This window comes from Callospermophilus lateralis, chromosome 6 (genome assembly GCF_048772815.1).
Source record: "Callospermophilus lateralis isolate mCalLat2 chromosome 6, mCalLat2.hap1, whole genome shotgun sequence".
NCBI lineage: Eukaryota > Metazoa > Chordata > Mammalia > Rodentia > Sciuridae > Callospermophilus > Callospermophilus lateralis.
The window spans coordinates 76,582,594-76,610,502 of record NC_135310.1 but is presented as its reverse complement, the minus strand read 5'-3'; the positions used below and the strand labels follow the sequence as shown (position 1 = coordinate 76,610,502).

The window sequence follows — 27,909 nt, the reverse complement described above, 5'->3', positions numbered from 1 at the left end:
AAAAAGCAACTAAATAAAATATAGATGCAAAATGTTGACTATTTTACATATTTGAAGTCATTTATCATCATATCAGCAAAGCTAATCTAAATATCCAATGAAAGAATGTTAAGAAACTACTTACTCTAAGTAAATGAATCATCATGTAACATAGAAGCAACCTCCTGACAAGACTGTTAATATTAAGTCAGGTCAATATAAAGAAAAACATACTTTAAAAGGCTATAATCAGGGCTGGGTTAGAGCATTCATCTAGCATGTATGAGGCACTGGGTTCGATTCTCAGCATCACATGAAAATAAATAAAATAAAGTCCATCAACAACAACAACAAAAATATTTTTAAAAAGTTTAAACTAAAAAAAAAAGGCTATTCAGTATCCAGAATAAAAAAATAACCCATATGTCCTTTATGTCTTTTTTAAAAATTTTAAGCTAGCAAAATGAGTGTGTTAATATTCTATAGATACTCAGGTATCCTCAAATTAGCAAACAAAATCTTTCCATCTCTGAAGATATGGCCTTAACTTAGATTTAGCTATCAAGCTGACATCTAAGATCACAGATGTAGTTCCTCTTAAATGAGGGAAGCTTAATATCCTTGTATGAAACTCTAAATATTCTAAGTCTAAAAAAAGGATAAATTCCACCTGCTTCTCAAGCATGTTAGGAAATTCTATGGAAGTCCTTGAAAACGTATTCCACTAAAATAAGAAGTATGTATTTCTGGCAAAGAATACTATTTTAAGAAGAATACTATTTTAAAAAGCATAAATATATTTTTTGCTAAATAAAGTCTAAAGTTTCATGGTTATTTTATATATATATACATATATATATATAAAAATTATTAGTAAAAAGTAAAAAACTAATTTTTTACAAATAATCATAAAGATATTTCCCATCTTCAAAAGTTAGGATAGGCATACTGCTTGTACTGAAGCATTATATTAAGAACTAATATTTTTCCTTGTATTATCAAAAAATGTTCCATTTTCTGACTTAATCTACTTCTCTCTTTGTACCATCATCTCCAATTTATTTATATATTTTTGGATATTTGCTAAAACTGTAAGGTGCTGAGAACAATGTGATTACCCATTCTGTAGAAATAACTTTGATGTCCATGTCAGTTTTGTACACCTAACAGTGAACATATAACCTTGTAAAGACAAATCAGGACATTAATTGTTGAGTTTATATATGGATTCTCCATTTTGTTATCTTTAGATTAATTGCGCTCTTAATTTCCAATGAGGAAAACCCCTCTAATTTGTACCCAGTACATTCTCAAATAAAAAAGTTTTCTCTGAAAACAAAACAGAACTGTCAAAAATTGGGAGTTATCTGTGGATTTCACTTATGCATGTAGGTACAAGTTCATCTGGCATTAATATGTATTAACTATGAGATTAAAAAGGCAACAATGTATAATTTTTCTAAAAAAAATTCAGGCATTTTAGTTACTTACATACAACAATACTCCAATTTAGGATGAAATATCTTGTCTACTCCTGTAGTATTGGAACCACATTTTCATTCAGAAAAATAATTACTAAAGACAATGACATACAGAATGATAAGCATCACCGAGTTCAAAAACCAAATATGCATATGGTTAAATATACCTACCTGTTGAATTTTGAATTGCGTGTTGGTGATTCTGCACCTCTTAAAAGTTGCCTGAAATACTTCAAAATAATAAATAATTATTGTGACATACTAAACTAATATTTTACATTAAAACATGGCACTTTATCTTTCTACTTTCCAGTTTAATGAAAAGGCTATTTAAGGGCTGGGGGTGTAGCTCAGTGGTTAAGCTCTTGCCTAGTATGTGTAAGGATCTGAGTTATATTCCCAGCACCCAGAAAAAAAAAAATAGGAAAAGCTATTTAAATCAAGTGAATACAACCTCAGTCAAGGAAACAAAGGATTAAAATGAATTGCAAATGGAAACAGGATTTCCACTAGTCTTAAATAACATATATACAAGAATGGGGTTTCTATGTTACTGTAGTACTACGACTGGGACATACGGAAAATCAGGTAGAACAATTCAGTCCCAATCTATCATGCCACATAAACACAAACATGGTTTTAGTATGGAGAACTGCGTTTTGTAAAGTTACTTGTTGTCACTTCTAATACCCATTGAGATTATATGGTGGAAAAAGGTATTTACTTTCTAACCTTGTTTTATTTTTCTATTTGATTCACTCTATAAACTTCTCAACATCCTCAAACAAGGTTAATATTGAGACTCACCTCATCACTGTGGCAGAACATAGGGGTAAATACATTCTCCAAGAGAGAAAGAACATGTTCATATGCTTCAAAAAGACATCTCATGGTTTGAAGTTTCACAACATCTACATATGGGCCTTCAGCAACTATTTAAAAAAAAAATTCTACTGTAGAAATTATTTATGAGTAGCATAAATACATTATAGTTTAAAATCCATTATATAAACAAGTATACAAACAGTTTAGAACTGTTTCACAGAAACTTCACTGTAAAAAGTCAATAAAGTCAGAAATCAGGTCAGTTCTGACAAATATTAATTATGTGAATTGTGAATACATCTCTTTTCAAAACTTTCATCTCATTAGTAATATGAATATTTAAAAAAGAATGTTTTAAAAAGCAAAGTTAACAAAAGATCCCTTAATATTAAAGTTATAATAATTTAAGCTTCCCATGTACCACACATATAGTTATTGAAATAAAAAACAGAGAATACATGAAAAAACACTTTGAAAACTATAAGAGATATCAAATTCATTCTCTTCATCATCATCAACTTACTTCTTTGAATCTCTTCTACAATGAAAGGATCAAATCTAATTTTGTCAATGCTTTCATCCAAACAATATGTTTTATAAATCTTCTGCAACTCTTCATGAAGAGACAGCATTTCATCATTTGATAACTCCGGTCGCAAAATTCTATCATTAAATTCCTCTAACAAATCAGAGATAGAAAGAAGGAAACATAAGTTATTTTAATATAAAACTATTCATGAAAATTTCATATTCCTATTCAAACTATACCCAATGTTAAAATTCATTTTAGCAATCTAATTCATTTTAATTATAAATCTATTCATCATTTTCAGCATTTTTTAAATGTTAGGGATAAAATATTTACATGAAAGAGAAATGCAATTAACCAGATTTTTAATTTTTAATATAAAATATGTAAATACATAAATAGCAACACAAATTATGAAAATTTAGAATATTAAGCACATTTCTAAAATTGCTTCTAAAGAACAAAGTGGATAAATTTTTATACCATATGTCCTTTAGTATTTTTAAATCTGATTCACTAACAATGAAAAATATATTTTTAAGTTCCAATCAGTGTTTTTAAACGATACTTCCCTCCATTATGGGTGCTTGCTGCACACTGGTAGCAGAGCTAAGTATGAAAACATATTTTTTTTTTCCAAAAATAACTGACAGTAGCATTAGGATAGAAGTAACTCCTCTTTTTTTTATTATTCCAAGAGGTGTTAACAAAGAGTTTTCCCATTAAATCTTAATTATTCAAAGAATATACAAAAGGGGATATGGGCACTTAAAAAAATTGGAACATAGCAGATAAAACCTGTGGGACAACAACATATAATTATCATTTCCTTATGACTTAACATATATAAATTAGTTCTAAAAAGAAAAGAATAAGAAAACGGTACAAAGAAAACAAACAGCCACAGATTTTCAAAACTGATAAAGAACATCAACCCAAATATCTAGGAATATGGGGAAATCCAAGCAGAATAAATTTTTAAAACTATATTATAGTCAAATTGCTGAAAACTAAAGAGAAAATCATAAAAAATGATCAGGAAGAAAAGAGATACAATCAGAAAAAGAATCATAGGATTAGAAGATGATTTCTAATTAGAAACAATGGCATTATCCAGAAAACACTGGAAAATTGACTACAGTGCTGAATTGGAAGGAAAAAAAATGTCAAGCTAGAATTCTATGTTCAGTGAAAATTTCTTTTAAAAATTAAAAGAGTAGGGACTGGGGATGTAGCTCAGTTGGTAGCAATAAGGTCCTGGGGTTCAATCCCCAACATCACCAAAAAAAAAAAAAGAATTAAAAGAGTAAACAGTAAACACCTGCTCACATAAAAGCTAAGAAACTTTACCTCCGCAGGTAAAAATGTGAAAGGGGGTTGGGGGTGTGGCTCAGTGTTAGAGTGTTTGCCTTGCATGCCTAAAGGCCTGGGTTTGATCTCAAGCACCATCAAAACAACAACAATATACCAACAAGAAATGTGAAAGGGATTTCTATCAGAAGGGAAAGAATATTAGAAACCTCTTTCTGCAGAAAGAAATAAAGATCACCAGAAAAATAAATAAGCCAGTAATTCTAAGGACCTTGTAAAATGAATGCCTGTGTATATTTGTATGAATGCCTACAAATGTATGTAGATACTTGTTGATTACTTAAAGAATTAACAATATATATGGGGGTTAAAGGCTGTGCAGAAGTTCTTAACAATGTTCACTATAGCAGTGAATTATTTTTAAAAGAACTATGATAAGTGACAGGTATATACGCTGAGCAAGTACTTAAAAGAATAGGAAGAGGAAGAAAAAAACCAGACAGACACAAAAAGTTAATAGAAGGGGCTGGGACTGTAGCTCAGTGCAGAGCGCTTGCTTAGCATATATGAGGAACTGGTCCTCTCAGCACCACATAAAAATAAACAAATAAAATAAAGACATACTATCCACCTTAAAAGTGTCTGCACTATGTGCAAAGTAAATGAACAAAATTTATAAAAACCAAAGGGAGAATAGATCCATTAAAAATTCAGTAAGAATATAGATTATTTGAATAACCTTATCAATTTGACCAAACTGTTACTTTTAGAACACTACCCAACACAACAGAACACACACATGGAACATTCATTACGACCATCTCTATGTATGGCCCATAAAACACATTTCAGTAAATTTCAATGGGCTAAAATAATTCAGAATACATTGTCTGATCAGAAAAAGTATTAGATTAGAAAGCAATCACAATAAGATCTCTCATATTTTAAAAATCCCAAAATATTTGTAAACTTAACAATATATTTCAAAATAATCAAAGGGTCAAACAATGTACCACAAGGGACATTTTCGGATATTTCAAACTTAACAACAATAAAAAAACATAAAAATTTTGGAGTTCAGTTATACCAGTCCATAAAAGGACATTTATAAATTTAAATAAATTCAAATGCCTACATACAGAAGAAGAAAAATATACAGATTAATCATCTTTGCTCTAGCCTTAAGAAACTAGAAAAAAATGAAAAACTAAACTCTGAAGCTAGCAGAAGAAATTTTAAAAGTAAAAGCAGAAAATCTACAAGTCAAAAATATTAATAAGATGGGTCTTGAAGATGGCAGAATAGAGGAAGTCACTTTTCTGCCTCCTCTTTGGTATGAAACCAAGAAAGCAGATAGGCAGCTTCTCAATAAGGTACATGAAAAAGAAATTTAAAAAGGACTTTACTGGGGAAAAATAATGGGCATTCAAAGCAGACTGGTGACTCAGGAAGTTGGATACAATAATATAGAAAGAACTACCCTGTGCCCAAACTGCCTAGGCTAGCCTGAGTGGTCCTTCACGAGCAAAGAGGAAACATAGGAAATTAAAGGAACCCGCATTTTTAGGAGATCTGTGGCATGAGATCAAAGACACTATCAGATTAACCTGAAATGCATGCTACAATATCCTTGCAAGGGAAAGAAGCCGCATCTCTCCCAGCTGCCCCTAGAAGACAGAAGAAGGAGCCATTTTGTAGCCGCACTGAGGGGACGGGCCACTGTGCAAGCTACTTCTTGGCAAACCTAGGTTGGTCCCAAAATACAGGCCTGGCAAACCCACAACATATGACATAGGACATGCTTAAGTGACCAGGAGAAAATCAGACAGGAGAGGGGTTTATACAAATACACATCCAGAAAACCTACCCAGCTCCCTTCTCCCCCTTGAGTCCAGAGGCTCACTGGACCAATTGGGAGGGACATAACCAGCTAAGAATTTGAAAGGGTGTGGGCAGGAGTTTGGAGACTGAACCCAGGAGATCAGGAAACACATGATCCATGGGAGATAGAGAGGACAAAACATTGTCTCCTCTGCCATACCAGTAAAACCCAGGGGAGATTCCTGGCGTGCAGTCTCTCAGTGTGGATCAGCAACTGCTGGGCCCTGGAGGTGCACTGATTTAAAATCTTCACATCAATCGCCATTCAATGAAGAAGCTGGAACCTACCTAGGCCTAAACCTGCCTCCAGGAGCTCTGCCTACCTAAGCGATCTCCTCTTACTAAATACTCCAGCAAAACTACCATGAGGGTGAAGCAGACATCACACTCCAGCCCATCATACCTAACACTGCTGAGAAGGGAGGCTGAGAATTTTTTGAACTTCAACAGAAACAATTCTTTGAACTGTTCAGAGAGAACTTTTCTTTTTGTGTAACTGTGAGCTAAATATTTAATGGACACTTATACATTTACATATTTGCCCTTTTTTCTCATTTCTAGCATTTTTAAGGCAGTTATTATTTGTGGCTGAGTCTTATGAGATCTAGGATTTTAGTTTTGTTTCATATTCTTGTATTTATTTTTTAATTGTTTTGAAATTTTTTCCTGTCACTTATGTTTCCTTTGATTCTTTTTCTGTTTTCTTCTAACAGGCAAACACTATTGCCCTCTCTTTCATTATTTAATTTTTTACTTCTATTTTCTCTCCTCCTCCCTCACAATCATCACATCCTACATCTCTTCTGTTCTCTCCCTGTTCATTGTAAACCCTTTTGCAAACTTACTATTTTTACTGTGGGAAATAACTGATCACATAATTTCGGTTTATTGTGCAGGAATTGTATGGTTTAAGACTATATGGTGTTTGCATTGGTTGTGGCTATTATTTATCTATCCCTAAACTATGAAGTATTGAAAACCTTTAGGGATACTATAAGTCCATAGGGTACAAACTCTACTGCCTCAGATCCACACTGCAAGATGGGCAGACACACAAACAACATGAAATATCAAGGGAATAAGCCACCCCAAACAAACCTAAATACTTCAATAATAGAATTCATTGACAGCACACTGGAAGAAATGTTAGAGAAGGAGTTCAGAAAGTTCATAGTTACACTATCTGTGAGGTAAAAGATGATGTAAGGAGTGAAATCAGAGAGAAAATACAGGAAGTGAAAGATCAATAAAGAGATGAAGATTCTGAAAAAAAAATCAAGCAAAAAATCCTTGAAATGAAAGAATAAATAAACCAAATTAAAAATTCAATTGAAAGACTAAACCACTTGGAAGACAGTTACAGGAAATGAAGACAAAATATATACTCTTGAAGATGAAACTGATTATGGGGAAAGTTAAAAGACTACAAACAGAACTTCCAAGAATATGAGATAACAAGAAAGGACAAAATTTAAGATTTATGGGGAGAGAACTCTTAAGAGATGCAAACCAAAGGTATGCACAATCATTTAAATGAAATATTATTTGAAAATTTCCAAGCCTAAAGTATGAAATGGAAATCAAACACAGGAGGCTTACAGGACACCAAAGATACAAAATCACAGCAGACCTACAACAAGGCACATTATTATGAAAATGACTAACATACTAAATCAGAATAGAATTTTAAAGTCTGCTAGAGGAAAAACAACAGATCATATTTAGAGGTAAACCAATCCAGTTTTGAGCTGATTTCTCAACCCAGACTCTAAAAGATAGGAGGTCTTAGAATAATATATACCATGCTCTGAAAGAAAATGGATGGCAAATAAGAATACTATTCCCAGCAAAATTAAGCTTTAGAATTGACAATGAAACAAAAGCCCTCACAACTAGAAAGCCTGCACTAAAAAACATACTCAAATATTTCATGAAAAATAAAACTGAAAACCAGCAAAGAAAGGAACTACATTAGAATAGTCAATCAAAGGAAACTAAATCAAATTAAGAACCAAAAATAAATCAAAATGAGAGGGAATAAAAATAATTTTTCAATGATAACACTGAATGCAAATGGATTAAACTAATCAATCAAAAGACACAGACTTGAAGACTGGATTTAAAAAGTAAACCAAAAATATGCTGTCTCTAAGAGAGACATCTCATAGGCAAAGATATCCACAGACTGAAGGTAAAAGGATGGGAATAGAATATATCATTCACATGGATCTCATAAACAGGAGGGGTTCTATCCTTGTATCGGATAAAGTGGACTTCAAGTCAAAGTTAATCATAAGAGACAAAGAACGTCATTTCATACTGCTTAATGAAATTATACATCAACAAGATATAACAATTGTAAATATTTATGCCCAAAATAATGGAGCACCTATGTTCATTAAACAAACCCTTCTCAGTTTCAAGAATCAAACACACATATTCAACAATCAAACACAATAATACTGGGTGACTTCAACACACCTCTCTCACTACTGGACAGATCTTCCAATCAAAAACTAAACAAAAGAGTTGTAGAACTAAAAAATAGAATTGATAATTAGGTCCTAACAGACATATTTAGAATAATTTATCCATTGATGACTGAATATGATTTCTTCCCAGCAACACAAGGATCATTTTCTAAAACAGACCATATCTTAGGCCACAAAGCGTCCCTTAGCAAATACAAAAAAAAGGAGATAATAGCTTTCATTCTATCAGACCATAATGGAATGAAATTAGAAGTCAATAATAAAATAAAAAACAGAAACTAAATAATACACTACTGAGTGTCCTATGGATAGCCCAAGATATCCGGGGTGAAATAAAAAATACTTAGAGATAAAAGAGAACACTGATACAACATATCAAAATCTCTGGGACACCATGAAGGTGGTTCTAAGAAGAAAGTTCATTGCACTGAGCTCATTTATTTAAAGAATAGAAAGTCACCAAAATAAATAATCTAATATTACACTTCTCAAAACCCTAGAAACAGAAGCACAAATCAACACCAAAAGCAGAAGACAGGAGATAATTAAAATCAGAGCCAAAATCAATGAAACTGAAACAAACAACAACAAAACAATTAAAAAAAATCAAAAAAGCAAAAGTTGGTTCTTTGAAAAAATAAATAAAATTGATAAACCCACAGCCAAGCTTACCAGCATAAAGAGGGGAAAACCCTTATTACTAAAATCTGCAATGAAAACTGAAATATCACCATAAACACTACTGAAATACAGATGATTATCAGAAACTATTTTGAAAATCTAAACCCTAATAAAATAGAATATCTTGAGGCACTGGGTTCGATTCTCAGTACCACATATAAATAAATAAAATAAAGGTTTATCAACAACTAAAAAAATAAAAAATAAATTTAAAAAAACAGAATATCTTTAAGACATCAAAAAATTTCTAGAGATATATGACCTACCCAAACTGAATGGCGAGGACATAGAAAATTTAAATAGATCAATTTCAAGCAATGAAATTGAGGATGCCACCAAAAGCCTACTAACAAAGAAAGGCCCAGGACCAGATAAATTAATTCTCAGCTGAGTTCGACCAGTTCTTGAAAGAACACCAAACCTACTCAAATTGTTCCATGATGTAGAAAAGGAGGGAACCCTTCCAAACTCATTTTACAAAGCTAGTATCATTCTGATACCAAAACCAGACAAAGACACATCAAGGAAAGAAAACTGAAGACCAATATCCCTAATGAACATATAGATGCTAAAATTTTTAATAAGGCAAATCATATATTTAAAAGATAGTGCATTATGATCAGGTGGGGCTCTCCCAGGAATGCAAAGTTAGTTCAACATAAGGAAATCAATAAATGTAATTTATCACCTCAATAGACTTAAAGACAAAAATCACATGATCATCTCATTAGATGTAAAAAAGGCATTTAACAAAATACAGTATCCATTCATGTTCAAAACACTAGAAAAACTAGGGATAGCAGGAACATACCTCAACGTTGTAAAAGCTATATATGCTAAATACAAGGCCAACATCATTCTAAATGGAGCAATACTGAAAATATTCCCTCTAAAAACTGGAAAAAGACATGGATGCCCTTCTTCACCACTTCTATTCAACATAGTCCTTTAAACTCTAGCCAGAGCAATTAGGCAAAAGAAAGAAATTAAGGGGACAGGAATAGGAAATGAAGAGTTCAAACTATCCCTATTTGCCAACAACATCATTCTACATTTAGAAGACCCAAAAACTCCACCAGAAAACTTCTAGAACCCATAAATGAATTTAGCAGAATAGCAGAATATAAAATTAACACCCATAAATTAATTGTGTTCCTATACACCAATGATGAATCAGCTAAAAAAGAAAATAGGAAAACTATCCCATTCACAATAGCCTCAAAAAAAATTAAATATTTGAGAATTAATCTAATAAAAGAGGTGAAAGACCTCTACAATGAAAACTTCAGAACACTAAAGAAAGAAACTGAAGAAGACTTTAGAAGATGGAAATATCTCTCATCTTCACAGATAGGCAGAATTAATATTGTCAAAATGACCATACTATCAAAAAGTGCTATAGAGATTTACTGCAATTCCTACTAAAATTCCAATAATGTTCTTCATAGAAATAGAAAAAAAGTAGTCATGAAATTCATTTGGAAAAATAAAAGGGCCAGAATAGTAAAACAATCCTTAGTGCAAAAAGTGAAGGAAATAGCATCACAATTATACTATAGAGCTATAGTAACAAAAATAGCTAAAAATAGCACTGGCACCAAAACAGACATGAAGACCAATGGAACAGAATAGAAGACACAGAGATAAACCCACTTAAATAGTTACATCATACTAAACTAAGGCACCATAAACATACATTAAAGAAAAGATAGCCTCTTCAACAAACGGTACTGGGAAACTGGGAATTCATACATAGTAGAATAAAATTTAACCCTTCTCTCTCACCCTGCACAAAACTCAACTCAAAGTGATTCAAGGACCTAGGCATTAGACCAAGAAGAAAATGTAGGCCCAACATTCCATCGTCTCGGCTTAGGAGCTGACTTTCAAGACTCCTAAAGCACAGGAAGTAAGATAAAGAATGTGAATTTAGCAATATCACAGAATATAAAGTCAATATATAAAAAATTCAATTTCTGAATACTCAAACAATTTGAAGAATCATTTCAAATATTATATGGAAATATATCCCAAACCATAAAGACCTAACACAAAAACTACAAAACATCATGGAAAGAAATTAAGTAAGGTTGAAATTAATAGAAAAATATGACATGTTCATGTATTGCTAAATGTCATTACTAAGTATTGCTGAAATTGTTGATCTAAACATTCAACGCCATCCCATTCAAAAAAATCCAAACAGAATGTGCCTGTGTGTATGTGTGAAGGGGTGATTTGATCCCAAAATTTACATAAAAATGCACAGAACCTAGGATAATCAAAATAATCTTGAAAAAGAATGAAGTAAAAAGACCACCTAATTTCAAGACCTGATCAAAACCAAAGAAATTAAGACTTGTCTTGGGAAAAGAACAGACAGAGGGAACAACAGAAAAGAATACAACTTAGAAACAGATGTACACATACGTGGTCAAATTATTTGAAAAAAGAAAAGTCAAAGAAATTAAAGATGGGTAAATGGATGGAGTTAGAGAAGATAATGCTAAGTGAAGTTAGTCAATCCCAAAAAACAAATGCCAAATGTTTTCTCTGATACAAGAGGCTGATTCATAGTGGGGTAGGGAGAGGGAGCATGGGAAGGATAGATGAACTCTAAATAGGGCAGAGGGGTGGGAGGGGAAGGGAGTGGGTATGGGATTAGAAATGATGGTGGAATGTGATGGACATTATTATCCAAAGTACATATGTGAAGACGCAAATGGTGTGAATATATTTTGTATACAACCAGAGATATAAAAAATTGTACTCTATATGTGTAATAAGAATTGTTATGCATTCCACTGTCACATATCAATAAAAAAATTAATCAAAAGAAAATAAATGAAAGATGAGAAAGAAATGTCTCTTCAGAATCTGGGTACTGGAAAAACAACATCAATATGAGGGAAAAAAATGAACCTCCACCTCTACCTAATTCCTAATTATTGCAAGACAGATCATAGATCTATATGTAAGATCTAAAACTATATTATACTAGAGAAAAAATATAGGAGAATACAATCTCAACATGGATAAAATTCAAAAGTTAAACACCACCAAATTTTAGTAAACATGTGGAGCAACTAGAACTCTCATATACAGCAGGAGAGTAAAAATAGCACAAACATCTTGGAAAACAATTAGGCAGTTTCTTATAAAATCATACATCTACTGTATAAACCTATAATTCTATATCCATATTCTATATCTATATACAATTCTATATCTCTATTGTTAAATATAGGCCCACAAAAAGCTTTCAACAAAAATGGTCATAGTCTCTTTATTCAAAATAGTCCAAAAGTGGAAGCAATTCAGATATCCATCTACAAGGAAATAAGATAAAGAAGTTGTAGCATATTCATACAATGGAATAGAGAAATAATAAAAAGAGTAAACTACTAATCTATACAAGAAGAAGGAAGAGTCATAAAAGAAACATTATCCTGAATAGATGAAGCCAGGCACAAAAGTACAGATTATGTGACTTCATTTATATGAGGAAATTTTATGGCAACAGTAATTTGTGGCAAGAGAAAGAAGATCAGTGATTGCTTTGGCAGGAATAGAGGCAGGGATGAATCTCTTGAGAAGAATTGTAAAGAGAACTTTCAGGATGATGGAAATGTTCTGTACTTTGATAAAGATGTAGGTTACAAGGATGAATACATTTTTAAGTGATCAAAATGTACTTTTTAGTTCTATGTTTCACTTTCTATATTTTAAAATATAACTTTAAATAGTTGTATTTTAAAAAGGAATTACATGCATTAAAAGAAATCTTCATAGACAGTCCATAAAGTTTCTCATGAATCCAATAATCCATGATATTATATAGTCTATAATCAAAACAAAATATTTTTATATTTGATTATTTAACCACATTTCTTAACAAAAACTATGACAAAGTAATATTGATTTGGACCATTAATGCAGGGTTTTAACATTTTCTCATTATACTAAACTTTTAATAGCTTTTTTTTTTTCAGACATTAGGATTTGACTATAATCAATCATACCTTATGCTTCAATCCAGAATGTGAGTGGGACTTAGAACTGCTCTTAGAATATCTAATAAATAAAATTTAGTACAATGACAGATGGTTATACAACACCACATCTGATCTAAATATTCTAATACATTAAAAAGTTCTAAAAAGACTAGCAAAATACACAAGTATTTGCCTTACCAACAGTCAGACAAAACTGCAACACATGCACGGCTCCTTCTTGTTTCAGAAAGTTCATAAAACGAAATAAAAGATCTTGTTGCTCCCTGATTTGCTTCAATTCTAACTTCAGCACCTTGATACAATATAGGAGGAAGAGTAAGTTAAAGCTATATAAAGTGTTCTAAAATTGGCTGTTAGCAAATATAATTTTATTGCAGAAAATACTCACTGATGGTTTTTTATTTCTAGGTTCTGCAAATTTCTGCAAGAATGGAACCAAAGGGGAAGCTGGTTCTGTTGCTTTTTCAGGCTTTGAAGAAAAAGAATTAACTTAGTAAAATTGACACGTGATTTGAAATTCAGAATCAAAAACTGGTGAATCTGAGGAGTTTTCTAATATGTTCAATACTCACTGGGGTGTCATCTATGAAGATTATAAGCAAATGATTCACAGTATCCTAGTAAAAAATAATAAACATAAGTCAAAGTAATTCCATTATTGTATCCTGCCCAGAATTCTCAGGATTTTGGTATTATATAATTTTCTAGAAAAATAACAAAACAAATGGAGCAGTGGCTAAGCATCTGCATTTATTTATTAAACAGAGACATTTTTAAACTCCATAATGCAAGTTCTTAACCTTAGTGAAAATGGGCAGAGAAAATCTAATTTTGGTAGCTGAAATGTTTATTATTCCCATTTCTTCAAAATCCTGCTAGATCAAAGATGGGAGTCATCCAATTGTCCATCAATGGATAAACATATAAGCAAAATGTGATACATACCTAAAATAGACTATTACTCAGTGTTGGAAATGAAAAAAAAATTCTAACACATGCTGCAACATGAAAGAAGCTTGAGGACATTATGTTAAGTGAAATAAGACAACAACATAAGGGAACACTATGATTCCACTTATATAAAGTACCTAGAGTAGTCTAATTTATAGACAGAGTAGTGGTTGCCAGGGGCTGATGGAAGGAATGAGAAATTATTGGCCATAGTTTTGGTTTTTCAAAACAAAAAGTTCTAGAGATGGATGATAGTGATGGTTGCATAAAAAAATGAAATTATCTCAGGCTGGGGTTGTGGCTCAGTGGTAGAGCTCTTGCCTAGCACATGTGAGACACTGGGTTCAATCCTCAGCGGCACACATATATATAAACACGTAAATAAAGTTATTTTAAAAATGAATATATCTAATACCACCAAATTGTATACATAAAAATGTTTAAGACAATGAGTTTTATGTTAAGTATATTTTATAATTGAAAGAATTTTTTAAAAATTTCTTACTGGATCAGCTAGAAAATCCAAAGAAGGAAGGAACACAGAACCAGACAGGATCTCTCTTATAAGTAAGGTCAGGGACCTGGGAAAAGAAATAAACATTTAATTATTTACAATAGTTCTTAATTTGCAAATGCATACTACCTACCTAAAGATTTTGTTAAAATGCAGACTACAATTCAGAAGTCTTGAATGGGACCTGAGATTCTGTTTTTCCAACAAACACCCTAATATTACTCATGCTACTGGATTCAGAACTGGACTTGGGAGTCCTAACTTAGCTAAAACAGACTTAAAATACATTTTAAGTATTTTTATGGAAGGAACTATTTTCTAATGTCCCTCATATTAGAGAATATTTTTTTCCTCTCTGAAATAACAGTCTGTTTTAGCTAAAGTTAGGACTCCCAAGTCCAGTTCTGAATCCAGTAGCATGAGTAACATTTGGGTGTTTGTTGGAAAAACAGAATCTCAGGTCCCATCCAAGACTTCTGAATTGTAGTCTGCATTTTAAACTAATGTTTAAGACTAAAATGTTTAATAGTATAATTACTTTGTAATTATGATATTGAATTTGATATATTTTTGTCTTTTGAGATGAGGTTTCACTAATTTGCTGAGGCTGGCCTCATATCTGAAGTCCTCCTGCCTCAGCCTCCCAAGTAACAAAGGATTTAAGGCACACACCAATGTACCTAGCTAAAGATATCTTCATTAAAATATTAAAACAAAACAACAAAAAATATTAAAACAAAATGCTTTCAAAAACAAGGTTAATATTTAAAGTACATCAGTAAAATAAGCCATGATTTCTCTTCTAAGAACTATTAGGGTAACAGTAACCAGGTAACTTATGGAACAATCTAAAGGTACTTCTATTAGAATAAGAGAGAATGGATTTGTTGACCTTTCAGCATTATTCTGAGTTGGATATCTTAAAACCCAAACTTGTCTGTATAATTTGTCAAAAATGTTTCTGCCTACAAGAATCATAATGAACATGTCTTTAAAGAGGAACACCAAGAAAATAAAATATAATGACCTCAAAAAAGAAAATTAATTCTTTATATATCTTTGATTTCCAAGATCCAGATCCATTTTTAAGAAAAAATTCTAAGCAACACCTAAGATGTAATAAATTATTTTCTTCAAATGAAAAACTATTGAAATCATAAATTAATACCAAGATTTAGTGAACTCTTATATAATCAAGAACAGCAATATACATATAGCATGGTATATAAGTACTTCTATGATATTTTCTAGTCTATTTATACCTGCAGTCTGTTGCTTTAGGAGGCAAAATATAGGGAAAAAGTAATTCAGTAAGTTTCCTTAAATAATGTAATTCATCTCTTCGGCTTCTCAAAGCCACATGAAGCTCGGGACCATATTCTTCTAAAGCAGCTTGCTGTAAAAATTCTGTATTTTTTACTATAAACAAAAATAAAAAATAAATATTGAAAACAAGTTAAGCAATATTAAGTAACTTCAGCCATTTTGACCTAATCATCCCTTTTCTAGACCTTGCTCTCTTTTCAATATTTATTCCATAGGGAAATTTTTCAGAAAATAAATATAGTTGGGCATGGTGGCGCAAAGTCTATAATCCCAGCAACTAAAGAGATTGAGGTAGGAGGACCATACGTTTGAGGTCAGCCTCAATAACTTAGCAAGAGTCTATCTCAAAAATAAAAATAATCAAATAAATAAAAGTAAAAAGTAAAAAGGGCTGGGAATGTAGTGGTAAAACAACCCAATACGAAAAAAAAAAGAAAAGAAAGAAAGAAAATGAATGAATATAAAGAGAGAAATTCTTCATTGTTGAAAATTTGCTTATTTTTTTAATAAACTGATAATGGTCCTTTTCCCCAAACATGAATCTAAAAATCATGATATAAAAATAGCAAATGATTTTTTAAAGTAGAAAAAGCAACAAAAACCTGTGTGTGTAATCAAAAGGTAGATTATGTTCAGCTTCTACAGAAACAGAATTAATCAAAATTTTATTGTACCTGTTTTTACACTAATTTCATCCAGATAACCTTTAGATCTGTTATAGAAACTGGCTTCCCTGATGTTATGGTTTGGATGTGAGGTATCCCCCAAAAGCTCACATGTGAGACAATGCAAGAATGTTCAGAGGATAAATGATTGGGTTGTGAGAGACTTAACCCAATCAGTGAATTTATCCCCCCATAGGGGTTAACTGAGTAGTAACTGAAATGGTTCACTGGGGGTGTGGCAAAAGTCTCTCTCTGCTATCTGATCACCATGTGAGCTGCTTTCCTCTGCCATACTCTTCCACCATGATGTTCGGACTCACCTTGAGCCCTGAGGAATGGAGCCAACCTTTTATGGACTAAGACCTTTAAAAGTGTGAGGGAGGCCCCAAATAAAATTCTCTTCCTCTATAGTTATTCTGGTCAGGTCCTTTAGTCACATCAGTGAAAAAGCTGACTAAAACACCTGGATAAGTTCTAAACCTTTTGCCAGAATGTGAAATCAAGAGGTATAAAACTGTATAAGGTACAAATCCAGAACAGACAGACTTCTTTGTAAATATTAACTGATTATAAAAGTTATATTAACAGAAAAAAAATTTTAAAAGGCCAGGCACTAAATCTGATATATATTGTAATGCCAGATATTCAGCAAACTGAGGGAAGAGGTGAGACTCTGCCTCAAAATAAAAAAATAAAAAGGGCTGGGGGTATAGCTCAGTGGTAGAGTACCCCTGGGTTCAATAACCAGTACCTCAAAAAAAAAAAAAATGCACCCTATCTGTTGTACCTGAGGTACTAAAGCAGAACTGGCAAAGAACAGTCTATAGAAGAAATGCATTTTAAATTATTGGCTAAGCTTTTTCCCACCATAAATTTGGCATGTTGAATTTTCTAAAAATTTATATGACAAGAATAGATTTAAATTCAGAAGACTAAGCTGTGCTAAATCCCAGCTCTACTTCTTTCCTGATGTAATTTTGAACAATTGATAAAAGTCCTTTGGGCATTAGCAAATAGTCATTAACTTTTAATACTGAAAAGTCATCTTGTAGAATACATAATTCTAATATTTGATATAATTAAGTATTCACACATGTTGTATAAATTAATCACTAGGCTGTAATCTATTCAATATCTGTCAGATGTGAGAATATTTTAGACCTACTTAATGAGAAATTGAAGAGATTGGACAAAACATTTAAAAAAATTAAAAAAGAGGGGGAAACCTTAATGGGATTATATAAGCAAAATACAGATGTTGGAATACAAAACATAGTAATTACCAATATCAAATGCCTCATCAGTTGGCTATTTGCAGCTGATAAAAGGAAAGGACTGGGGCTGGGGTTGAGCCTCAGCGGTAGAGCGCAGCCTACCATGTGCTGGGTGCTGGGTTCATTCCTCAGCACTACATAAAAACAAAAAATAAAGGTTTTGTGTCCAATACAACTAGAGCAAAATATTTTTTATAAAGTCCCCAGAACCCATGACAAGTAATATCTTCAGGTAGACAATCTGAAGTATAATCCCTCTGCATAATCATTACTTAATTTACATTAAGTCAATGCTTCTACTGTGTGTGTGTGTGTGTGTATGTGTGTGTGTATAAATCATAGAAGTACTTTCATAGATAGAAAACTTCTATGTAATTCCCCTTCTCTAGAAGCAGATTAAGCCATACATGGTGTGCACACCTGTAATCCCAGAGGCTCAGGAGGCTGAAGCAAGAGAATCGAGAGTTCAAAGTCAGCCTCAGCAAAAAGCAAGGCACTAAGCAACTCAATGAAACTCTGTCTTTAAATAAAATACAATAGGGCTGAGGATGTGGCTTAATGGTCAAGTGCCCCTGAGTTCAATCCTTGATTTCCCCCCCACCTCCCCCAAAAAAGAGGCAGATTAAGCAAAGAACATCAAGGACAGGATGACTACAGATGAAGAGGTGAATCTTTTATTTCCTAAATTATACATAATTTTGAAAACAAATTCAAAAAATAAATGATGGGGCTGGGATTGTGGCTCAGTGGTAGAGTGCTCACCTAGCAAGCACAAGGGACCAGGTTCGATACTCAGCACCACATAAATGTAAAATAAAAATATTGTATCCACCTAAAGCTTGAGAATAAATATTTTTTTAAAAAATAAATGAAAAATCAAGCAGTTGAAAACCTTTTTTCCAAGTTTAGTTCATTGTCATTACATGTAGAATACCAGAATACCTGAATAAAATTAGATCCCTCCTAATTATCTAGTCTTTTAATTCTATGGATTTTATTAACTACAATGTGATTAATGCAAGAAATTTGCATTTTATAGTAGTTTTATTAGGGAGGATGATTTTTTTTACATAAACAGTAGCAAACCACCAACCCCTTTCTTCCAAAGATTCAACAAGAGTTTCACTCTTGGGTAAGCACTCCTGGGTTCAATCCCCATTACCAAAAAAAAAAAAGACTTTCACTCAAACTAATCTGTCTCTACATATAACATCACTTTTATAGAGGCAAAATAATTGGGGAATTTTATTAAACTGATGAATTAAAGCTAAAAAAGGTGGCTCCATGTACTTGCAGGCTGATGTTTAGAGGTTTGTCAGTGGTGATCATTGGAACAAAATTAAAACTATGTTGATATACGTGACTGTATAACCAATGTGATTCTATAACCTGTGCACTCAGAAAAATAAGAAATTATCCTCCATTTGATTCAAATGTATGATATGTCAAGATCATTGTACTGTCATGGGTAACTAATAAAAAAAAACTATATTGAAATTGCATTTCATGAACTAGGGGTATAACTCAATGATAGAGTACTTGCCCAGGATGTGTGAGACTATGTGGGATCAATCCCTAGCACCACATTAGTACTTTTCTCATACAAAAACTTATAAATATTTATAGCAGCTTTATTTATAAGTGTCAAAAAATCGGAAGCAACCAAGATGCCTTTCAATAAGTAAATGGAATAAACAAAGTATAGTATATCCATACAATAGAATATAATTTAATAACAATAAGAAATGAGATATCAAGCCATAAAAAGACACAGATGAGCCTAAACATCTATTACTAAATGAAAGAAACCAGTATGAAACATACTGTATAATTTCAATCATATAATATTATGGTAATGTCAAAACTATAGAAATAGTTTTCCTATTTTTCTTCCTATAGTAAAATCACCTTTATGACATAGCTACAACAAAGATATTACCTCCAGTGTGTTTTTGTCAGTGATGTGACAATGATTTTAAAAGTTAATTTTTTTAATTTAACAATTAAGTTATATGTACTCAAACTCTTCTACACACATTCCTTTTTTAAGTATACTGAAGATCATCATTCCTTTCTTAAGTATATTGAAGAGATATATATTTTCTTGTTGTTTTGGGTTTTTTGGGGTGGGTGTTTTTATTTTTTGTATTTTTGCAGTGCCAGGGATAAACCGAGGGCCTCACATATATTAGGCAAGCATTCACCACTGAACTATATTCCCAGCCCTGAAATTAGTTTACTTATTATAAATTTATAAGAACACAGAATAATTGTAAACATATAATTGGACATGTTTCTCATAACAGAATTATTCATATCAAAGAGCAAATACACCAATGATATGATCTAAATTAACTTCCATTAATACCATTTAATATATCAGGTGAAAGTTGGTATATAAAATCAAAATCACTCAAACAGTAAGTAGAAAACATTACCTTTCTGTCTGGCTTTAACTATCACTTCTATATGCTTCATTGCTGCTTTTAACAGTTTCTTGGTTATAATAGATGGAATATCCACCTAGATAAATTCAAAATTAATATAAAACTTTAAAAATAATTGTCACTAAATGGCAACAAGATACTGGAACATATCTTAAAATTTGAGGCATTAGGGAGAATATTTTTGACATTATAGTTCTATTATAGTTCATAAGCGTTATACATTTCAAAATTGTTAAAAGTAAATTTCAAATGTTCTCACCACAAAAAAGAATAACTATTTTAGGTGATAGATATATCAAATAGTTGGATTTAATTATTCCACATTGTATTCATGAATCAGACTTTATATCAAATAACTATAATTATTAATTGTGCACTTATAATAAAAATTCAAAAACCATACATATTATTCAGACTTTTTCAAAAAACATACTTTAAAAGCATTTAATACTAACTGAAATAGTTATTTATCACACCATTAAAAATTTATCTTAATACTTATAGACTAAAGAGGGAAATATTCCCACAAAATAATACCTTTATTCCTAGCTTATTTTTATACAGGTTCTTTGTTTAAAATGTGTCTTAAAAACCTCCAGTAACTTATCATCCCTTGAAGCTATAGATTTCTGTTTACTAAGAAGTTAATTGAAAATGAATTTTTTCATTCAGCTTACAAGATGAACCTGGTTTTAAGATAAATAAAAGAATCCTACTTAGAAAAACAGTATTCAGTTTCTTTTCTCTCCACCAACCTTTTTCAATGTAAAGGCTAAATGCCAAGTGATTATCATAGGTTAGAGAAGGATTAAGGGCAATATGTATACACCGAATAGAGGCAAAAACTGAAATAACAAAATAAACTTGAAATGAAATCACCAGAAAGAATATTTATTAGATTTCAATAGGCTTATCTTCCACCATAAAACTTAACACCTTAAGTATAAGAAATATTTCACGTTAAGGAAGGAATAAAATCACAGGGGTAATCTAAGATCAAAACCCCACAAGTTTTAGTGATTGGCTGGTAAAACTCAGAGAAGTTTACAGATATCTTTTGACTACATAAGATCAAACATGTTCAATAAATGGGAATATTTTTGCTAGTATTAGGCCTCATTGCAAAATAACATTACTCTTCCATTTATCTTAGTCCCTTAGTACACAATGATTACAAATTATGGTGTTCTCATATTTATCAAAAAAAAAAACAAGATATCTTAGTTTTCAAACATTTTACAAAATCTTGTCTCTCAGAATATTTGTGAAGATTTTCATTTGTAAGTTCCATTTTAGAACTGCAGGTCAGACTCAAAAGGCAAAATAATAATTTGTTAACTAAATTTTGATTTAAAAAAATCCATGAAGCTTAAATTATTCTTTGTTTTCACAATCCACTTTCAATTGACCTTATTTGGTCAAAAATAGAACATAGTAGTAGTAAGGTGACCCAGGCCTAATTCTTTTTTCCTTTTACTACCTCTGACACTTTGACATAATTACTTTCCATGAAATTGACATTGTAGTGACCCATTCATCTCTCAAGACAGTGATGCTGATAAAATTAGAAGAATACATAGCACAATAATTCAGAGAATGGAAGAAAATATTGACAAATCAGGTATCTGATAAAGAACTTATATCTAGAATATATAAAGAACTTTTGCAACTCAATAACAAAAAGACAAAACATGGGCAAAGTATCTGAGTATATATTTCTGCAATGAAATACATATCAAATGAAATTCAATACAGATTTCAGTCACAATGAAACACCACTCACAGTCACTAGAACTGGTAGGAAAAAAAGGAGAACCAAATCTTAGACGGATGTGGAGAAATCAAAACATTTATACACAGCTAATAATAATGTAAATGGTACAGCCACTCTGGAAAACAATATGGCAGTATCTCAAAAGTGTGAAACAGAGTTAATATTTGACCTGGCAATTATACTCCCAAATATATACACCAGGTATCTATCAAAAAATAAAAAGGCACCTTGTACACACATGTTCACTATACCAAAAGGTCAAAATAATCCAATGTCCATCGCCTGAACAATGGCTAAACAAATTACAGCACATATAAACAAAATACAGTGCTATATTATTTGGACATGAAAAATGAAAACATGAGGGCTGGTTTGGCTCAGTGATAAAGTGCTCACCTATCACGTGCGAGGCCCTGGGCTCGACCCTCAACACCACATATAATTAAATAAAGATATTTAAAAGAATGAAAACATGGATAAGACTATTATGCTAAGTGAAAGAAACCAGCCACAAAAGGCCACATATTATATGATTCCATTTATATAAAATGTCTAGAATAGACAAATCCATTGAGACAGAAAAGTAAAATTGTAGTTGGCTGTGGCTGAGGAGATAAGTGTTGGGATTTATGGCTAAAGAATACAAAGTCTCTTACTAGGTGATAAAAAATATTCTAAAATTGATTGTGGTTATGTTTGTACAACTCTGTGACATGAATATGCTAGAAGTCCCTGAACTATATACTTTAAATGGGTGAATTATATGACATATAAATAATTTCAATAAAGCCATTATAAAATATATACGTCTCACACTTCAAGTATGAGGTGCTATAAGAATCCTATACGTTATCTCAAAGTCCAACAGAGCAGAATTTTCTATTAACTAATTCATTGTAAAGAGAACAAATATTTTAATTTTTTTCAGAAAAGCTATAATTTAAATGGCCTATCATCAATATCTGATATTTCTTTTTTTTAAGAGAGACAGAGAGAGACAGAGAGACAGACAGAGAGAGAATTTTTTAATATTTATTTTTTAGTTTTCGGTGGACACAATATCTTTATTTTATTTTTTATGTGGTGCTGAGGATCGAACCCAGCGCCCCGCGCATGCCAGGCGAGCACGCTACCGCTTGAGCCACATCCTCAGCCCAACATCTGATATTTCTTACTAAATTGTTTATCAACTTTTTTCAAAAACCATAAATGCTCAATGCAAAAAAAAAATGGCAAACATAAAGAAGTGCAGAGAAAAAAACAAAATTCAGCAATAGTCCACAACCACAATAAGTATTAACAGTAATAAGGACAAATATGTCCTTAAATACATACCAAATAAATTACTTTCCAGGCTCTTCCACTTACTATTTAAGATAAATATTTCCCATGTAAATTAGCAGTATTCTACAGAACAATGTTTCATGGCTTATAGTTAGTATATATTATACATACCAAAAGAATAATCCAATCAGTGGGTATTAGGTTTTCTTTTCAATTTTCCTTATTACAAATTATAATGAAATAAATCTTTGAATATATATTTTATACATATCTTTGATTATTTCCTTAACATATTATAAAAACAGAATTGACTTTGGGAATACACATTTTTTTGTTGGGGGCAGGGATATTAGGGATTGAACCCAGGGTGCTTAAGCACTGAGTCACAACCCCATCCCTTTTTGAGAGATGATCTTCTAAGTTGCTTAGGGCCTCACCAAGTTGCCAAAGCTGGCTTTAAATTTGTGATCTTCCTACTTCAGCCACCAAGCTGCTGAGATTACAGACCACCGCCAAGTCTTAATAAAGATTACAGGCAATTTAGCAAGATTTTAAGCAACTTAGTAAGACCATTTCTCAATTAAAAAATAAAAAGGGCTGGGGATGTAACTCAGTGGTAAAGCAACCCTGGGTTAGCTTCCCAGTATAAAATATATATATACACACACACACACACACACACACACACACACACATACATATGTACTACATATGTATTTTAAAAATTAAGATTACCAAACTACCCTCAAATGTAAATTATACCATCTGGATTTACACTTGCTCTTTCCCCACAATCACCATTATTAGATTTTACATCCTTTTTTAACTTTCCCAGTCTGATAGGTAAAAAAATAGTACCTCCTAACAACTTACATTTGATGTGAGACAACCTATTTTCAGTTGTTCATTGGCTATTTTATATTTCTTTTCTGTGAACTGGTTGAATGTATTGCTCATTTCTCAAATGAATATAGAAATATTTATAAGAGTAATCTATTTTATTAATTAATGACAAGTATATATTAAATCATTATTAATATGCTTAATCCTATTGAATTGACAAAGCAGTAGTAGATAAGTATGTGTCTACAGTCAATATACTATAAATATATACATATAGGCAAAGACCCAAACATATATAAAATATGGCTCAAAAGATTTTTAAGGTAGATTATAATCAATAAATTATTATAGATTACTATAATTCAATAAATTCATTTAACTAAAACATGATTTTTTTTCCTATAGTTAACTTTTCATTCTAATTTCCACAAACCAAGTTAATCAAACATTAAAGCAAAACTGATCAGTGGATTAAAAGTGATTTATTAATTTTTTAACCTAAAATATGAAAAGTGAAGAAAAATTAATATATGGCATAAGAGAATGTAAAAGTAAGATTTAAAATAATCTTGTTCATAATGATAAAGTCCCCAAGTCCCAAATTTTTCATTATAAATATATACCTTGTGAATTCTTCGTATTAAAACAGATGCAAAAAATCGTAATGTTATTCTCAGTTCGTCAACAAAGGATTCATCATCCGTCACATCCCTTCAATTTAGGAGAAAAGTAAACATTCAGAAGTTCAGAGAAACGCAGTTTTACCTTCTTGAAACTGAGGAAAAAAAAAAAAAAAAAAACCTTCCTCTTTTTTTTCCTTTTACTTTTGCTATTTTTCTTTTTATTTACAAATAATGCATTCAATTGCACAATAGAAGAAATAAATAAAAAATAAAACACCACTCATAATTTTAATACCATGACAAAATCAAGATTAACTAAAATGTAGCATGTATTTCCTTGCAGACATACATGTGTACATAGTCTTTTTTTATATATAACTAAGATCATCTTCTAAACATCACCAAAGAAATTTGATACAAAAAAATTTGAGTGTAAAATATTTATGATAATATAAGTGTAAAAGTCTTGAGGTCCCTAAAAGAACTACAGCATTTTCCTAATCAAAGGCAAGAAAGGTATATATAATGGTGACATCCTAAACTTGAAGATGGTGCTGTTAAGTCCCTTAACAGAATAGGAAGACAATAGTAGCACCCATGCCTCTATTTTACTCAGAAAGCAGATATTACAACATCAATAGTTACACTATGGAGAAAATACAATGCTTTAACAATTAGAAACACAACCAGATTTTACATCTGAATAGTCCTAATTAGGGGATGAGTTGAAGTAAGGGCATCTTCAAGAAAGGATTCAATTTATAAAAGGCTTCATCATCAGCTTTGTTTTAAATGATAAACATTCCAGCTCCATATTTAAGACACAAGTCGATGTTAAAAAAAGAAATCATAATATACAGGAAAAATTAATTTTCAGGAAAATATGATGTATGACCTACATATTAGAATTTTCTTAATATGGTTATACTAGATGAACTCAAGTAGTAGCATTTTTAAAATAGAATATTCAAAATATACTGAATCAATATAAAATTAATGTAGATGTCATTATACATTATAAGTCATACAGGCTTATGTGTTCAAATAGGTAGCTAAACATGTTTTATTTAAGGAAATGTATATTCATTAAATGAATATGTTGTATCTCTCTGATTCTCAAACTATACATATTTTTTTTTCCAGATCTAGAATATTTTCTATGTTCTGCAAGATACAGAGAAAAACAATTTTCTTATTTTGGGAAAAAAAAAAAAAAACATGGTTGATTTTTCTAGGGAATCTACTGAAATTAACTTTGAATTTAATGAAACATCTAAATTATAGACTCCCCCCACCCCAGGTATAATTATTTAAAATGTGAAAACTGTGTACAAAGTTATTAAATTACTACATTTTGAAGTGATGAAAAACTCTACAAGTTCTTTTCTTAAAACAGACTAGGGCTGCGGTTGTGTGCTAGAGAGCTTGCCTAGCAGGTGCAAGGCCTTGGGTTCAATCCTCAGCAACACATAAAACTAAATAAACAAAATAAAGGTATTGTGTCCAACTACAACTAAAAATATATACACATATATTTCAAAAAAAAAAAAACAGACTAGGCCTGGCTCAGTAGTGCACACCTGTAATCCCATTGACTCAGGAGAGGCTGAGGCAAAAGGATCACAAGTTAGCTAGCCTCAGCAACTTACTGAGACCCTAGCAGGTCTCAGTATGTATGTATATGTATATATATATATATTTTTTTTTTTTAAAGAGCTGGGACGTACTCAGTGATAGAACACCTATGGGCTCAATGCCTAGTACCACCAAAAATAAAAGCAGCCAGTCAAAGGCTTTTGCTTTTTCCCTTTATTATCTTTAAATTATTAGTTGATTTCCTACATCAATGATTCTTAACTAGGACCAACTATGCCACAGGTAATATTTGATAATCTCTGAAGACATCTTTCATAGTCAGGAAGGCAAAGGGAATGAGAAGAGGTCAGAAATGCTGCTAAATATCGTATTATACATAATACAGCCGGCCCCCCCCCATGACAAAAATTTGGCCTAAACTGAAGAATCTTAGCTTACACTGAAAATACATCATTAGCATGCTTAACTTGATGGTATTCACTGTATTAAAGAAGAAAAATCTTATAGAGAGAACATACCTGTACCATGGATAAACAAAGTTTTCCAACACTAACTCAAGAACCTGCATAAAAAGTATTTTTTAGAGAAAAATAAAATTAATTAATTATGGAAAAACAAAATATAGAACTTAGTAATATATGTATTACCAAAAACAAATTTAATTATCTCAAATATTGACAGTAATATTATACTTTCATGACAAACTGCACATTTCAGCCTTACAAGGTTATGAGAATCCAAAAATAAAAGAAAGACTGTAGCTCAGGGATGGAAAATGACTAGTATGCAAGTGAACCCTGGGTTCTTTTCCTGGTATCATAAATTAAATAAAATAAAATTGTTACTGACTCCAATACTTCACTAAACAAAAAAAAAATGTTCTATGGAAAGAAGGAAAATAATAGCTTAGATTTTTGCATTCTTAACTTTCTCTATAAGTTGATATTCTCAAAATAAAATGAAGAAATAAGTGGCTGAGACTTCTATAAGGGGTCAAAAATATGTATCATGATTAGCTTTGACAAGATAAAAGTGACTGGAAGGAAACATGAAGGGGAGTTTTAGAGAGCTCATTATGTTCTATTTCTTAATCAAATATAAATTACATAGATATGGTAACTTTTTAAAGATTTTAGCTATATGTTTAAAATCAGCATATAAGTTAAATGTAAAAAAGTAACAAAACAAAACAAACCCTAAATGTTAAACCTTCCATTTCTTGGATCAGGGAATAGCAACATATTGTAATTTTTATAAGGAGTTACAAAAATGAGCAGTAACTTTAAAAAAGGCAACAGGAAGGGAATGAAACAATATATCTTACCAATATACCTTCCAAATCAGACCATACACCTCATTAGGCAGCAGTAACAAAAGTTGTTTATTCTATAACTTGAATATTAAGACAATGATAATT

General features: G+C 31.5%; 1 protein-coding gene across 4 annotated transcripts in view; it reads right to left on the bottom strand.

Annotated features, from left to right (window-relative positions):
* The window catches only part of Snx14 (sorting nexin 14), a 96,560-nt gene that overhangs the window by 47,509 nt on the left and 21,142 nt on the right, over positions 1–27,909 (bottom strand). For all 4 annotated transcript variants that reach the window (XM_076858447.2, XM_076858449.2, XM_076858448.2 and 1 more), the window contains exons 5-15: positions 27,011–27,054; positions 24,897–24,984; positions 20,364–20,448; positions 15,923–16,079; positions 14,652–14,727; positions 13,768–13,812; positions 13,584–13,664; positions 13,373–13,487; positions 2,809–2,964; positions 2,268–2,392; positions 1,632–1,690 (exon numbers count right to left, since the gene is read on the bottom strand). In XM_076858447.2, the coding sequence (XP_076714562.1) occupies positions 1,632–1,690; positions 2,268–2,392; positions 2,809–2,964; positions 13,373–13,487; positions 13,584–13,664; positions 13,768–13,812; positions 14,652–14,727; positions 15,923–16,079; positions 20,364–20,448; positions 24,897–24,984; positions 27,011–27,054 (1,031 nt within the window). The remainder of the gene's footprint in view (positions 1–1,631; positions 1,691–2,267; positions 2,393–2,808; positions 2,965–13,372; positions 13,488–13,583; positions 13,665–13,767; positions 13,813–14,651; positions 14,728–15,922; positions 16,080–20,363; positions 20,449–24,896; positions 24,985–27,010; positions 27,055–27,909) is intronic.